General features: G+C 34.7%; 1 protein-coding gene across 3 annotated transcripts in view; it reads right to left on the bottom strand.

The window, feature by feature from the left end:
• The window catches only part of Lrp1b (LDL receptor related protein 1B), a 2026300-nt gene that overhangs the window by 843425 nt on the left and 1170111 nt on the right, over positions 1–12764 (bottom strand). For all 3 annotated transcript variants that reach the window (XM_021181392.3, XM_029472167.2, XM_029472172.2), the window contains exons 15-16: positions 11623–11745; positions 2812–2952 (exon numbers count right to left, since the gene is read on the bottom strand). In XM_021181392.3, the coding sequence (XP_021037051.1) occupies positions 2812–2952; positions 11623–11745 (264 nt within the window). The remainder of the gene's footprint in view (positions 1–2811; positions 2953–11622; positions 11746–12764) is intronic.

The raw sequence follows: 12764 nt of genomic DNA, 5'->3' as shown, positions 1-12764 counted from the left end.
TGAGGATGCTATCTTCTCTTAGCAGCCTTAAGATGAAAGTGTAAAACTCTCAGCTTCTCCCAAGCCATGCCTTGGTCATCGTATCTCTTCACAGCAAGAAAACCCAAGCTAAGACATGTAGTAAGGTGGGTAAGGAGATGGGGAAGATCTGGGATGAGTTCAGTGAGGGAGAAAGTATGGTTAAATGACATTGAATGAATTTATCTAATTTTTTGTTTTTTATTCATGATTAACATTTGCTGTATATTTCAGAGTCTTCAAAAAGTGTTGATGCCCATGAAAACTAAATGTCACACAAATATCAATGTTTTAAAGGAGCAAGATTATGGATGTACACTGTAGTGAAGCTTCTCAAGGACTTTTGTGGCCAGTTCTATTAGCCCATACACTAATATGTCAGAAGCACGGTGACTGTAAGCTTTAGGCCTGAGTTCAAGACGCTGATCTATCTCCATTAATGAAGAAAAAAATAGTTGATCACAGTTTTGTAGTTAGTGATGAGCTAATGAAATACTTGCAGTAATGGGATCAAAGAAATAGTAGGTAGAAGAGTGTGGGGTTAAAATCTAGAATAACCCTCTTCAGTGGTTTGTATTTGCATTGTATTATTGACCTTAAAATAAAGAAATAAAATGTTGTTCAGAATAACTAGTGTTCAAAGAGAATGTTCTACAAGCAGGTAGTCTGTGATGCTTGCTCTATACTTCCTGGCTTATACAGTTCTACTCCTGTACACCCATACTTTTGTGGCAGAGATTCGTTTTTAGAGTAGAGACTGCAAACATGTAACCAACCAGATCTTCCAAGGAGGCTATTGATCTTTTAATAGAGGAACCAGTTGAAGAAACATACTGTTGCAATATAGAATAAGAACTATTATAATATAGGACTAAACAGAATAAAGATGCTAAACTCTAACTGGATGTAGTGAGGTTTATCGACGGTTACAAAAAGTTCCAAAAGAGAGCAGTGAGAATCTATATTAAATTTCATAGACTACTGTCAGTTCATTATTACAGAAAAGGACAGTAAGAAGCATTTTTCTAAATGTCAACAAATAATTCAACACATTAAGAACAAAGGTAAGTAGATGGATGACCAACTAGAAGTTAAACACTTGAGTATATAACTTTAAGCACCTCACAGGTCAGGTAACAGGTCCTGCAACTGCTACAATAAGGAGGACTTGATCCCATAAGAACTATTCTGGACGCAATGTGGAAAGAAAGAATAGCAGGCAACTCTAGAGGAGCACTTGTTGAGTTAATACAAGATAGAAATTTATTTCAACCAGGAAAACAAGAGAAGCAGCGAAGATGAGGCTTAGTTAGGAGACCAGAGAAACAGACGTGCACGTACAGTTGAATATAGCAGATGAAGTGCAGGATGCCAGTCAAAGCCCATGGCCTCTGTGATGGGATAAAAAGTGATGATACTCCAAAATGCTGACTGAAGATGGCATCACAACAGTTAATGATACAAATTATTATGCCAACTATTCCTACAAAATAGCTGAGTTTCCTTAAGTTGACACAATGAAACAAAGGTACAGACAAAAGCATGGAACTGCTAACATGACATAAGTATTGAGATGAACTATTTGTGCTCTGAATTGGTACAAGATTCCCAGGGATAGAAGGAGCCTGATGTAGTGAGCATCCAAAAGGCCCTGTGTGACCCTTTTATTAAAGAGAAGTGGGGCAGTTAAGTCAGGTACTACTTGACATGCTATGTGTGTACAATACTAGGAAACATACTACTCATCCTTACAGAAAATGTTCTTGCAACTCCAAAACGTTTAAAATTGTGTCAATTTGGTATTTAACAGTCAGAGTACACGCAGATAATAGTACAAATGAAAATTAACTGAAGGCCCGTGATTGGAATTCTAGAGAAAGTAGCAATGTGTCCATGCATTCATTACAGTTTATGTATTGAGAAAAGCAGTTAGAAAAAATTTGAGGTGTATATTCTTGTGACCTTTTTTATTCAGAGACCCATTGTTGCATCATATGACTGAATAGACCAATCTTGTGTAGTTTTTGAAAACTATTTCAAACTGTTATGTTTTAATTTCAAACAAATAAAAAGTGAACAGAGTTTATTGAATTATTTCAGTCACTTTAGCTGCAAGAAGTTGTTACCAAAATATATCTCTGAATGTAACCTGTCACTAATCAAATGTAATCTCAGGATAGTATTCTATATGTTTTCCAAAAGTGCCTTATACCCTTCCATGTGAGAAGTGTCCTTATTTTCATCAGGAACATGAACAACAAATCCTCCTCCAGCAAACAATAAATGCTGAGTGGATGTGTAGGTAGGCATACAAAAGCTTCCATTCTTGATTGAGTGTCCCATGTGTATTCCCAGCCATGGCTTGAGCCCATCTATCTACCTAACACTGCTGTCCAAATCCATGACTTCTCCTTGAATTTTCTTTCAGACTTTGTTGCCAAAGAGCAATGGGGTGAAATGTGACATTTGTACCCAAAATTCTGTCTCAAAGGGATTTAACCTGACTTTTCATGTTTGTACAAGCAAAGATCCCAAAGTGTCCTTTGGAACAACATTGTACTGTGGTTGGTCAAAGAACAGACATAGGAAGGATGGGGACAGAGGAGGAAAGCAGACATTGTCTTCAATGCAAAAGAGGTTTTGTATACATTAACATTAAGAAAAGGGGCACTAGGAAAGAAAGTTGAGTAAATTTATACCAGGCATAATTTCAGCTATGTTGTAGGCTACTTTTGTTAGTGCACACACTCACTCCAGAACCTAGAGTTTGAGGTTATTTGAGGGGGAACATACAGCATGTGACAGAGTCCTCGTCACTCCCGTCTAGGCAGTCATCGTCGCCATCACATTTCCATCGTGCTTGGATACAGTGTTTGTTCTTGCAGCGAAACTCTCCAGGTTTACATATATGAAACCTTATTTCTTCAGGATTGACTAAAGTTGAAAAACAAACAGACAATCAAAAAAAAAAAAAAAACCAAGATGTATGCGTAATACTAAGTCCTTAAGTTTCTTGAGCTATGACTCATGGAGCATTTCAGTTGCTTTAGAACCCCACAGAAATGAGGTCATACAGTGTTTGTCTTTTCCTTTTTTTTTTTTTTTTGGCTTATTTATTCACCATGCTCTCCATACTCATAGTAAGTATTAAGTAATAAGGTTTCAGTCACATAAAAAGGTGACTAATGGTCAGTGTGCACATGTACACATAAAGGCTAAGCTCAGTGCAGGGTTTTAGGTGGAGAGGAAATGAGGAAGGTGCTGGTCAAAGAGGCAAAATTGAAGAAATGTAAGATGAATTTGTCTACATATCTAACATACAACATTAAGAATATAATTATGCTGTAGTGTCTTATGCTGGAAATTGACCAACTGCTTGTAGGTGGTCATAAAAATGTTACGAAGAGAAGTGCTTGTATTATTAATCTCTTTGCTGACAAGTATCATTTCATGAGTATAATATAGTAGCATATTGCATACATTAAGTTTGTACAATAAAAAAGGAATCTACATATTTAAAACTAGCATCTGAAGACCAGCCACATCCACAAAAAACTGATAAAAGTTATTTTCACCTCATTAAATAAAGACTATTATGCTCTAATGCACAAAATAATTTAAATAGGAAATCTGTTATAATGAAAAAATTCTTGTTTCTTTGTAGAAAATACATAAACAACATTGTACTGATGGCCATCTCGGGAATGGAACATTTAGTTTTGCTGGCAATAATTATTCTGTTAAAAAAATTTAAAGGTTTCTTTTAATAAGTTGTCACTAAAGAAAAAGAACAACACAATCTCACTTTCTATTGAGCATTTAAAGCCTTCATTGTTCATCTGGATGTTGATAAGCAAATCATTTTAGTGTAAACAAATCTACTAAGAGGTAACCACAGAGAAAAATATTCATGAATAAGACAAGGTTGGTGGCTCTACTTACTTTGCTAAACTGCATTATGCTAAGCTGAAATTGTCTATATCTGTGATCTGAGTGTTTGAAACTTCCACTGAGATTTGTCATAACCTGAAAGTTTTCCTATTCATCTGATCTCTTTGGGTGGATGAGATAGATACATAACAGGGAGGGATCCACAGTAAGGGCTGATTTGTGTCTTGTAGTAAGAAAATGGTCTCGACTAACTCAAATAGGCTTCTTGCTGGGAAAAATCTCAAATTTCTGTTCTAATGGCTTAAAACTTCATTTCTTATAAGTCCTGTGGGCTACTGAACTGACAGGAAACTTATACACACCTCACTCACAGTGGTATCAAGAGAACCTCTTGAGTCAAAGGTAGAACCTCTACCGCCCTGATCATAGCATTGCCTTGGTGTCTGTTTCTCTCTTGCAGGAAAGAATTGAAAAGGGAGTGTGATTTTTGAACTATGCCTGCAGGAAACTGCTTCAGAGTGGCACAGTAAGGCACAAAGTTTAGGGGTCTGTAGAAATAGAAACAAAGTTACCACAATGGGCTGAGATTTCATTTCAAGCCATACAGAATGACTGTAGTAGATGAAATATTCAGCTGAAACAAAGGTAGCCTTATGTTGCTCTGAACCTCTCAGTTATGCTAACTGTGGGTACCTTGACAGATAGGAACATTTCTTTTCTATTGTTTCCCAGTAACAAAACAATAAAGCAGCAATTTCTCTCTGATGCCATTTCTCTAAGATGTTTAAAATAAACATAAGCTATCATATGGGGGTAGCAGTTTGTAGTGTGAAATCAAAATAGGAAATAACAAAAACAAAACTACAAACACAATGGACCAACATCATAACCACCTATAGGATTCTAACTCTTTATATTTCCTACTTCAGATAAAGATCTTAAACTATTGCTAATATTCTATATGTATACCACACATTCTCATATATATATATATATATATATATATATATATATATATATATATATATATATATTAAGCATAGACTCACAAAGTTTAATATTTCATTTTAAACTTTGTTCTGCAACTTTTCCCCATGGTGTCCTCTGTGTAGCGTAGATATGCTTTTTCTCTAGATTTGTTTCCCAAGTATGTTTGTGCAGTGTGGACAGAAATGCTGTATGTTTGTTAATGTAAAATTTAGTTAGATAGATAGATAGATAGATAGATAGATGATAGATAGATAGATAGATAGATAGATAGATAGATAGATAGATAGATAGTTCACTGGTTATGATTTTTAATCAAGAGTGTGTAGGTAATATCTTATTTGAGGGAAATGTTGGGAAGACTTTCTAGCCCATTCTTTTTAGGATCTGGGTTTAAAGAAGTCATAGAATCACTGTATTTGCAGATTCTGCTTAAGAATCTACACATGGCCCACAATTGAATTGAGAGGAAACAAGAAAGAACCAGTATATGCATGGAGGACATACCACCTTCTTCTGTGTCCTTTTCATGTATGGCTCATGTATCATCTATTAGAATCCAGAAATCTCTTCTAAGCCAACCGCGTAGGATAACTGAAATGATATCCCTGATACTTCACTATTCACTGCATAATGGCAATGGATTTTTATAGATATTGCAAGTTTTATTTCTTTTCATTTCTTTTTTTTTTTTTTTTGGAATGCCAGGTTATCCCAGTACTATCATGTCTCTGTCTTCTAAGTATGTGGATTACACTTGGCCTGCCTGGCATTTCTGTAGGTTGTGAAGCTCAGAACTCTGATCTTCACAGTTAATAGCAAGTATTTTACAATGAGCTTTTTCTCTAACCTCTTAGATACTGAGCTATGGTTTGCAAAATCTTTAGCATCTAAAGTTTTATTAGTCTAGCCTACCACTAACTAGAACTTTACTGATATGACCAGCAATTGTAACACACAGGAACAATGACACTTAGTGCAAACTGCTGCACTTATACAGGATCCATGCTGATGGAAGACAGGCTACATTTCTATAAACAATGCTCATTATCAAGAAAACAAAAATTCATGTGATAACATGAACAAGAGACCGGCTTGGAATGTATGATTTGTTTGACAGTACTGGCTAAGCAATAGGGAACTAGGGGACAGTACCATCTGTAAAGTTGTTCATGAAGATAACCTCTAAAGCAGGCCCCTTTGGGAGAACAATGAGAGGGAGAAAACATTGAGCATAATATAAAAAAGCAATTGCTCATCCAAAACAATCAAACAAACCAAAAGAAAACTCAACTCAGCATTCTTTCTACAGCTGGTTAAAATCTTTATGAAGGATTTTCAAATTGAATATCCACTTTTAAGATTCATAAATATCAGGGCAGCATATATGCAAAATGTAATACTTTAAAGAATCCAGGCTTATAGTTAATGTATAAAATAGTTTGTTGCCTGACCCCTTGGAGTTTAATGAGATACTGTTGTTATACTGAGAGACAGTCTTTAGGAGCTATACTAATCCTTTAGGAAGACAGCTTCCCTTCACATGAATCAGCAGTTGATTCTATTCTCTTACTTATCATGAGCATGGATGAGCTTGGGCAAATTTCAATTTCATAGATGCAAACAATAGAGAGAGAAAAAAATGAACATTTACTGAAAGTTTCATGTGTGTAATCTTGATCCAGTGCTTAATGTGGATATGGATAGCACTTGATTGTCTGAGCACAGCAATGCACCACTTCCAGAACCTTAGCAAGTGCTATAATTGTATACTTGCCTGAGTTATGCTTTAAACCATAAATTTGAAGCCATACACAAAATGCATACTTCTGTTACTAGGACAACATGGTCTGAGCAATAAGAAACTGACAAAATAATAAATAATCCTTTAGTTTAACCAAGTTCAGAAATGACACAGCATGAATTATGACTTGCCTGGTGGAACTTGTCATTTTTTTACATTTATTGTGAAAATTTGTTAGAGAAAACAAAACAACAAAAGATCATGTCTGACTTCCGAGCATCCAGGACTCATTCTAGAGTTGTTTTCTTGACTCTAGAAACACAATTGCTAGAAATAATACTCAGAACAAGATGAAATAAAGGAAAGCTATATTGTTTTATTTTTATTTAGTTTTATATCATCCCATATACATTTTTAAATTAATGGGGGTATGTAAATGTGTATGTCTGCACACATGCTAGCATGTTCATGCATGTACATGCCAGCATATATCAAAGCTACAGAAGAAGGTATCAGATACTCTGGAGCTAGAACCGCATAAACTTGTAAGCTCTGGAATAGCAGCAAGCACTCTTTATTGCTCAGCTCTTTCTCCAACCCTACGCTTTGTATTCTTATTTCAACTTAACAAAAAATTTTTATTATACATCTGGAATCCAGGAATGTGGACCAAAGGGAAACTTGTAGTTGTAGCTGATTTGTTGTTGTCATATGAGAGGATAAAGTCAAAATTTCATCTGTGGCCTGTTTTCATTAGATCATAGGAAGATAACCTTTTATTAGACAGAGTAATCTTCTGAGCAGTGTGCCTAAGTGGTATATTACCTTCTGGAGTTTCTGTGCACAAAGGACATAAATAATCACTTGAATGGGACTTCTAAACTTTTTATTGCCTTAAACTTTTTTCTTAACTATACTTTAGATTGCGTATATTCTAGGATATGAGGCTTGCCACAGTAGAGCAGATAAATGGTTCCCCACGGAGAAGCACTGTTTATCACAAAGGGATATATCTGGTATTCCAAATGGCAGCAAGGATCACAGAGGCGCATCAACACATGGTGGTGCATTGCTAGCCTCTGCATTACTGATATTTTGTAAACTGCAACTTGCCTTTCTGGGAATGAAAAATAGTAGAGAGACTGGCCTTTCCTTTCAAGTATCTGTGAAAGAGTTAAGGAATTATCTTCTTATTCCAACTAAGACAGCCTAGATAATTAATAAAGCAAAATTATCATTTTAAAACCTAATTTGTTTTGGGGAATCAATTATAATCTTATTTTCAATTTACTATTTCATGATTCTCCCAAAATTATCAAGAAAAATATAAATGCACCCTGCAACTGATCAACTAAAATTTTCTGTGGTTTTCAGAGGTAGCAAGTGCCACTTTGTTGTGCTAACACAGATATCAATTCTAATGTCCAGAGATACAGTTGAGACAGGTTTTCACTCACTATTGCCGAAATAAATAACACTCAGACCTATTTATCGGCAGAGCCATTTCTAATACAGTGTATCAACCAACAAAATTATCTTTCTTATTTTATCATGATATTTAAATAGTTAATCTCAGTGATGTAAGTGCATAAAACAGTGACTGAATAAGTAACACTAACTATGAAGAAGTAAAGCTAGATAATGTGTAAGTAAATAAAGAAAAACCACAGTCTGAGGTGCTTGTAAAGTGGAGAATAGGGTCATTTGTCATTGACTGGGTGACACACGAAGCATTTCTAGGCTTGCTTTATGTGTATCTAATACAACTAGTAACAATAGTATGTGCTTTTCCTTATGCATATGTGCTTTCCGGTGACAATAGGTCTAGGAGAGGATGAATAGCTGATTCATAAACCATTTCATATATTTTCTGTGATCCATAAGAATGTACATGAAACAACTTATATGCATAGGTATAACTTACTGAAGTAATGATGAAAACACTAGCAAGGCTTTGCTCCCTATGTTTATAGGATAATCGTAGCTTTCATATTTTCCTTAACCCAGTTCATATTTTCTTTTACCCATGTCTGTTCTTTCCTCATATGAATATATACTCATGTTCTCTTGGTTACTTTGAGTTTTCTTCTACTTTACAATAATTTTATCTGTTAGTTTATCAATCTTTCCCACATTAAATACATACAGATCTAACTCTAAAGTTATCCATAAGGTCTAGATTGGTCATAGGAATGAAGAAAATAGGAAATATAATCAGAAGGTAAATTACCCATGTAACTATGATTCCCATAATGCAGATTAAGGATCTCATTAAAATTTTTCAAGCTAAAGCAAAATTTTGATGTTGTTAGTGTCTGATAAGTATACTCCCCCTGATTTCATAAAATAAAAAATAAATAAATAGAACTCATAGGATTTCAATATCTCTGAGATTCTGGGCCCCTGATCATTCTAGTGTCTTAAGAGAACTTCTTGTGTTTAATATTTTTAAAAGTGACTGTTAATGATTCATTCAGTACATTCTCCATTCTCAAAGACGTAACTGGAAACTGAAAAACTCTGGTCATGCTCAGGAATTAAACTACAAATCTGTATCTAGCTAACCTAAAACAGATGGATATCAGTGCTACCTCCCATCCTTGACATAAAGTCTATTGATGGATCAGAAGGAAATCAGATCTGGTGGGAGTTTAGAATAGTGTGTGTGTGTGTGTGTGTGTGTGTGTGTGTGTGTGTGTGTGTGTGATTGTGTGTGTGTGTGCTTGTGCATGTGCTTGTGGGTATGCATGTGCATTTGTGAGTGTGCATTTGTATGTGTATTCTATTCTGTTTAAAGTCTCTGAGTTCTTCATTTTTACTGGCAGAAATTATGGTGATATAATAGAAAAACAATGCTAAACTGATTTTTGTAAAAATATTATAAAATATTATATTGATAAATGGGCCACATATTATTTCCCAAAGATTAATAAGAAAATTCAGGTTATCAAACCATGTGATGTAAGAGAATTTTATCTGTTGAAAACAATGCTGACTATCTGTCTATGGGTAGATGTGTGAGGAGTCTGGATAGTCTCTTTTCAAAACTAGCAAGACAATGCTAGGCAAACGTAGTACCCAGAACAAAGACCATCCTCTAGTGTCTCAGAAACACATGGTAATTTGTCTTCCCTGAAACCTTGAAAGGGGGTATTTGTAATCCTAGAAATAATGAGCACTTTTGTGAAGTAAAGATTTTTGAAGAGAAATTTTGGTTAGACAAGAATTCATATACTAAGGAAATGCTTCTCCCATAAAAGGACAAATGAGGGACATTTGTAAGACATTAGCATTAAGTTCTACATAGAGTATATCTAGAACGAACATATATATTCAGGTTTATATTTTCTCCTTGAAGATGTTCCTTTTTAAATATATTCCAATACTAGTGATTATTAATAAATAATGGACAACTAAAGGCTTTGATACTAAAAAATACAATCAGTAGAACTGCACTATTTGATTAGAATATAAAACATTTTAATTTTAATTAAGTAGCTACAAATATGGGGGAATATATTACATTGTAATATATATTACAATGCTAGGGATCAAGAGAAGGACTTCACACATTGCCTACCACTCTGCTACCTAGCTCTATCCTTAAAGCCCCCTCCAATTTTTTAAAAATAGTTTGATATTTCAAAATAATTTCATTGGTTAGAAATACTCCATTGTAATATAAAAGGATGAATGTAAAGGTGATAAAGGAAATAGCTGAAAAAAGCTAAAGGCTTCATTTCAAAGAGTTGGAATTTAAGATAATACTGACATTCAATATACTGACATTTTAAAAAAAAGGTCCTTTATGGTAGGACTTGTAGTTTTATTCCAAATAACTAAAGATATAACACAAATGGAATGCAGACTATACAGAAAATTACAGAAGGAATTGAAAACAGTGGAAAAGTCACAAATATCTTTTACAATTTATCATAAATGTCTCCAACTATCAAATATGAAATAGTGACTTAAAATTTAGTTCTTAAGGATCACATTAATGGTAAGCATTAAATTAAATAATAAGACATTTATATACATGTTAAACAAATATAAACCCAATGTAACAGATACTGAAGTGTGAACCATGACTAAGAAACAGAAGTATAATGTCATAGAGAAAGCAGCTCCAAAATGAAATAATTTTAGCTTTGACTTATGTACGCCCAGAAATCTTCCCTCATCAACCTGAACTGAGTCATTAACTCTTGAGACTCAGGTCTGCATGTGCTTCAGATAGATGTTTCTCCTATCCGGGGTTTGCAGTTTGCACACGTAGGCACATACATACATACATACATACATACATACATACATACATACATACATACTAGTCAATTCCTTTCTCAGGATAACCTTGAGCCACAATGTGAAATTGAAATCCTGTAAGAAATTTTTACTTTGATCTCAGTAAATACATATTATCGTGGCAGTTATTATGCTTAGGGGATACAATTTGAGGTGGGAAGAAGAAATTTCAGGATTTATCCTGGAATAATAAGCACAATAAATTGAATAATATGACAAACACTAAGAAGAGTATCTTTAATCCAAGTCAATCAATCCAGTTGATTCATGGCTTTTATACCATATAGATTCTTTAGAAGTCTCCTTTTGGCATTCCTCCTTCTTCTTTACCTCCAAATGCGGACATCTGAGCTGCCAATTCATTTAAAATAGTTTTAAAACTAATAAGTTCACCACCACCAATATGATGTCAGCTGCAAGTACCAATTATGAGACTTAGTATGACAGGAAAAATTTGCTCCTGTGGCATTGATGTACTGATATTGTCTGCTGATCCATACACAGCAGGACAGTATGCTATGCAGCATGTTATCTTCATTCTATGCATGCTAGAAATTGATTCACATAAGACAGCCTAGAATTATGTCTAAGCATTTATCCAGAAAATTCTTTCTAGTTGCAATTTCAGTTCAGTTGTTGTTACGTTTCTCATCTTCACTAATAAAGGAACTTACATGTGCAAGTAGTTCCATTTTCATCCAAAAGTTGATTATCAGCACACGCACATACTCGACCTGCTGGAATGGCCAGGCAGAGGGTGCCACAGCCCCCATTGTTAATGCGGCACATATTGTCACCTGCAGAAAAAAAAAAAAAAGAAAGAAAGAAAAAGAAAGGGAATTGTCACAAAGCTGGTGGTTATGCAATGTCTAGAATATGGTTAAATTTTAAGCTTATGGAATCCAGGCTACATTTTGATGTTCTGTCCTTGTTTTTTTTTTTTGTTTGTTTGTTTGTTTGTTTTTGTTTTTTGGTTTGTTTGTTTGTTTGTTTGTTTTTGTCTACTATCCAACTGCTAGAATTACAGACATATACTGCCAAACCTAGCTTTCAGGAATATTTTTCTTTCACTGAAATATAAATTGGCATAAATATGTGAATGGAAATGTTATATATACAGCTCACCTTTGTGGTTATTCTCAACATTGAAGCTGAATAGATGCTGCTTTCAAAACCAGTTGAAAGTATATGTTGCTTTGGTGCATAAGAGGAATATGTTGTTGAAGGAGGATTATGCACTAGGTAATAATTTTCTAGGGACCTGGAGCAAGGAGATAGGTAGCTTTTTGGCTGTCATGTACAATTCCCCAGACTATGATTATAGCATGGTGGCCTGAATACTTTGAAAAGTAAAGCAGGTCTCTGAAAATGTAGGTGGAGGTCACCATTGAGCAGGCAAGCATGTGGGATTTGATTTTTTTCTAGTGGAGTGAGTACGCTGTATGTTATTTTGCTGAGGATACCACAAAGCATGGCAAATCGAGAAAATTCACAGCACATAAGGCAGAAGTGCTGGACTAGAGACTTTGGGAATAGAGTCACTGATGGAGCACAGGAGATGACATTTATAAAGGAATTCATAAACATATGTCAGGAGCCCATGATAAATTCTAGAAAATAATCAAAGACATATTTGAAGAGCCTTGAGATATGATTTTTGTAAAAAAAAATGTAGTTAACCTGTAAATTTATATAATCACAAATTTGATATCATTTATTCCTTCTACTTGGACAATCAATTGAGGAAATGAATTAATCCAGGTGATATGGTTCTTGCCTGTAAATGTGACTCTTAGAGAGGACTGCTGTGAGTTTC

Source organism: Mus caroli, unplaced genomic scaffold, assembly GCF_978045245.1.
Source record: "Mus caroli unplaced genomic scaffold, Mus_caroli_1 scaffold_2, whole genome shotgun sequence".
In the NCBI taxonomy this organism is placed as follows: Eukaryota; Metazoa; Chordata; class Mammalia; order Rodentia; family Muridae; genus Mus; species Mus caroli.
Note: the sequence above shows the minus strand (reverse complement) of the source record. Positions and strands in the feature narration are given on the sequence as shown.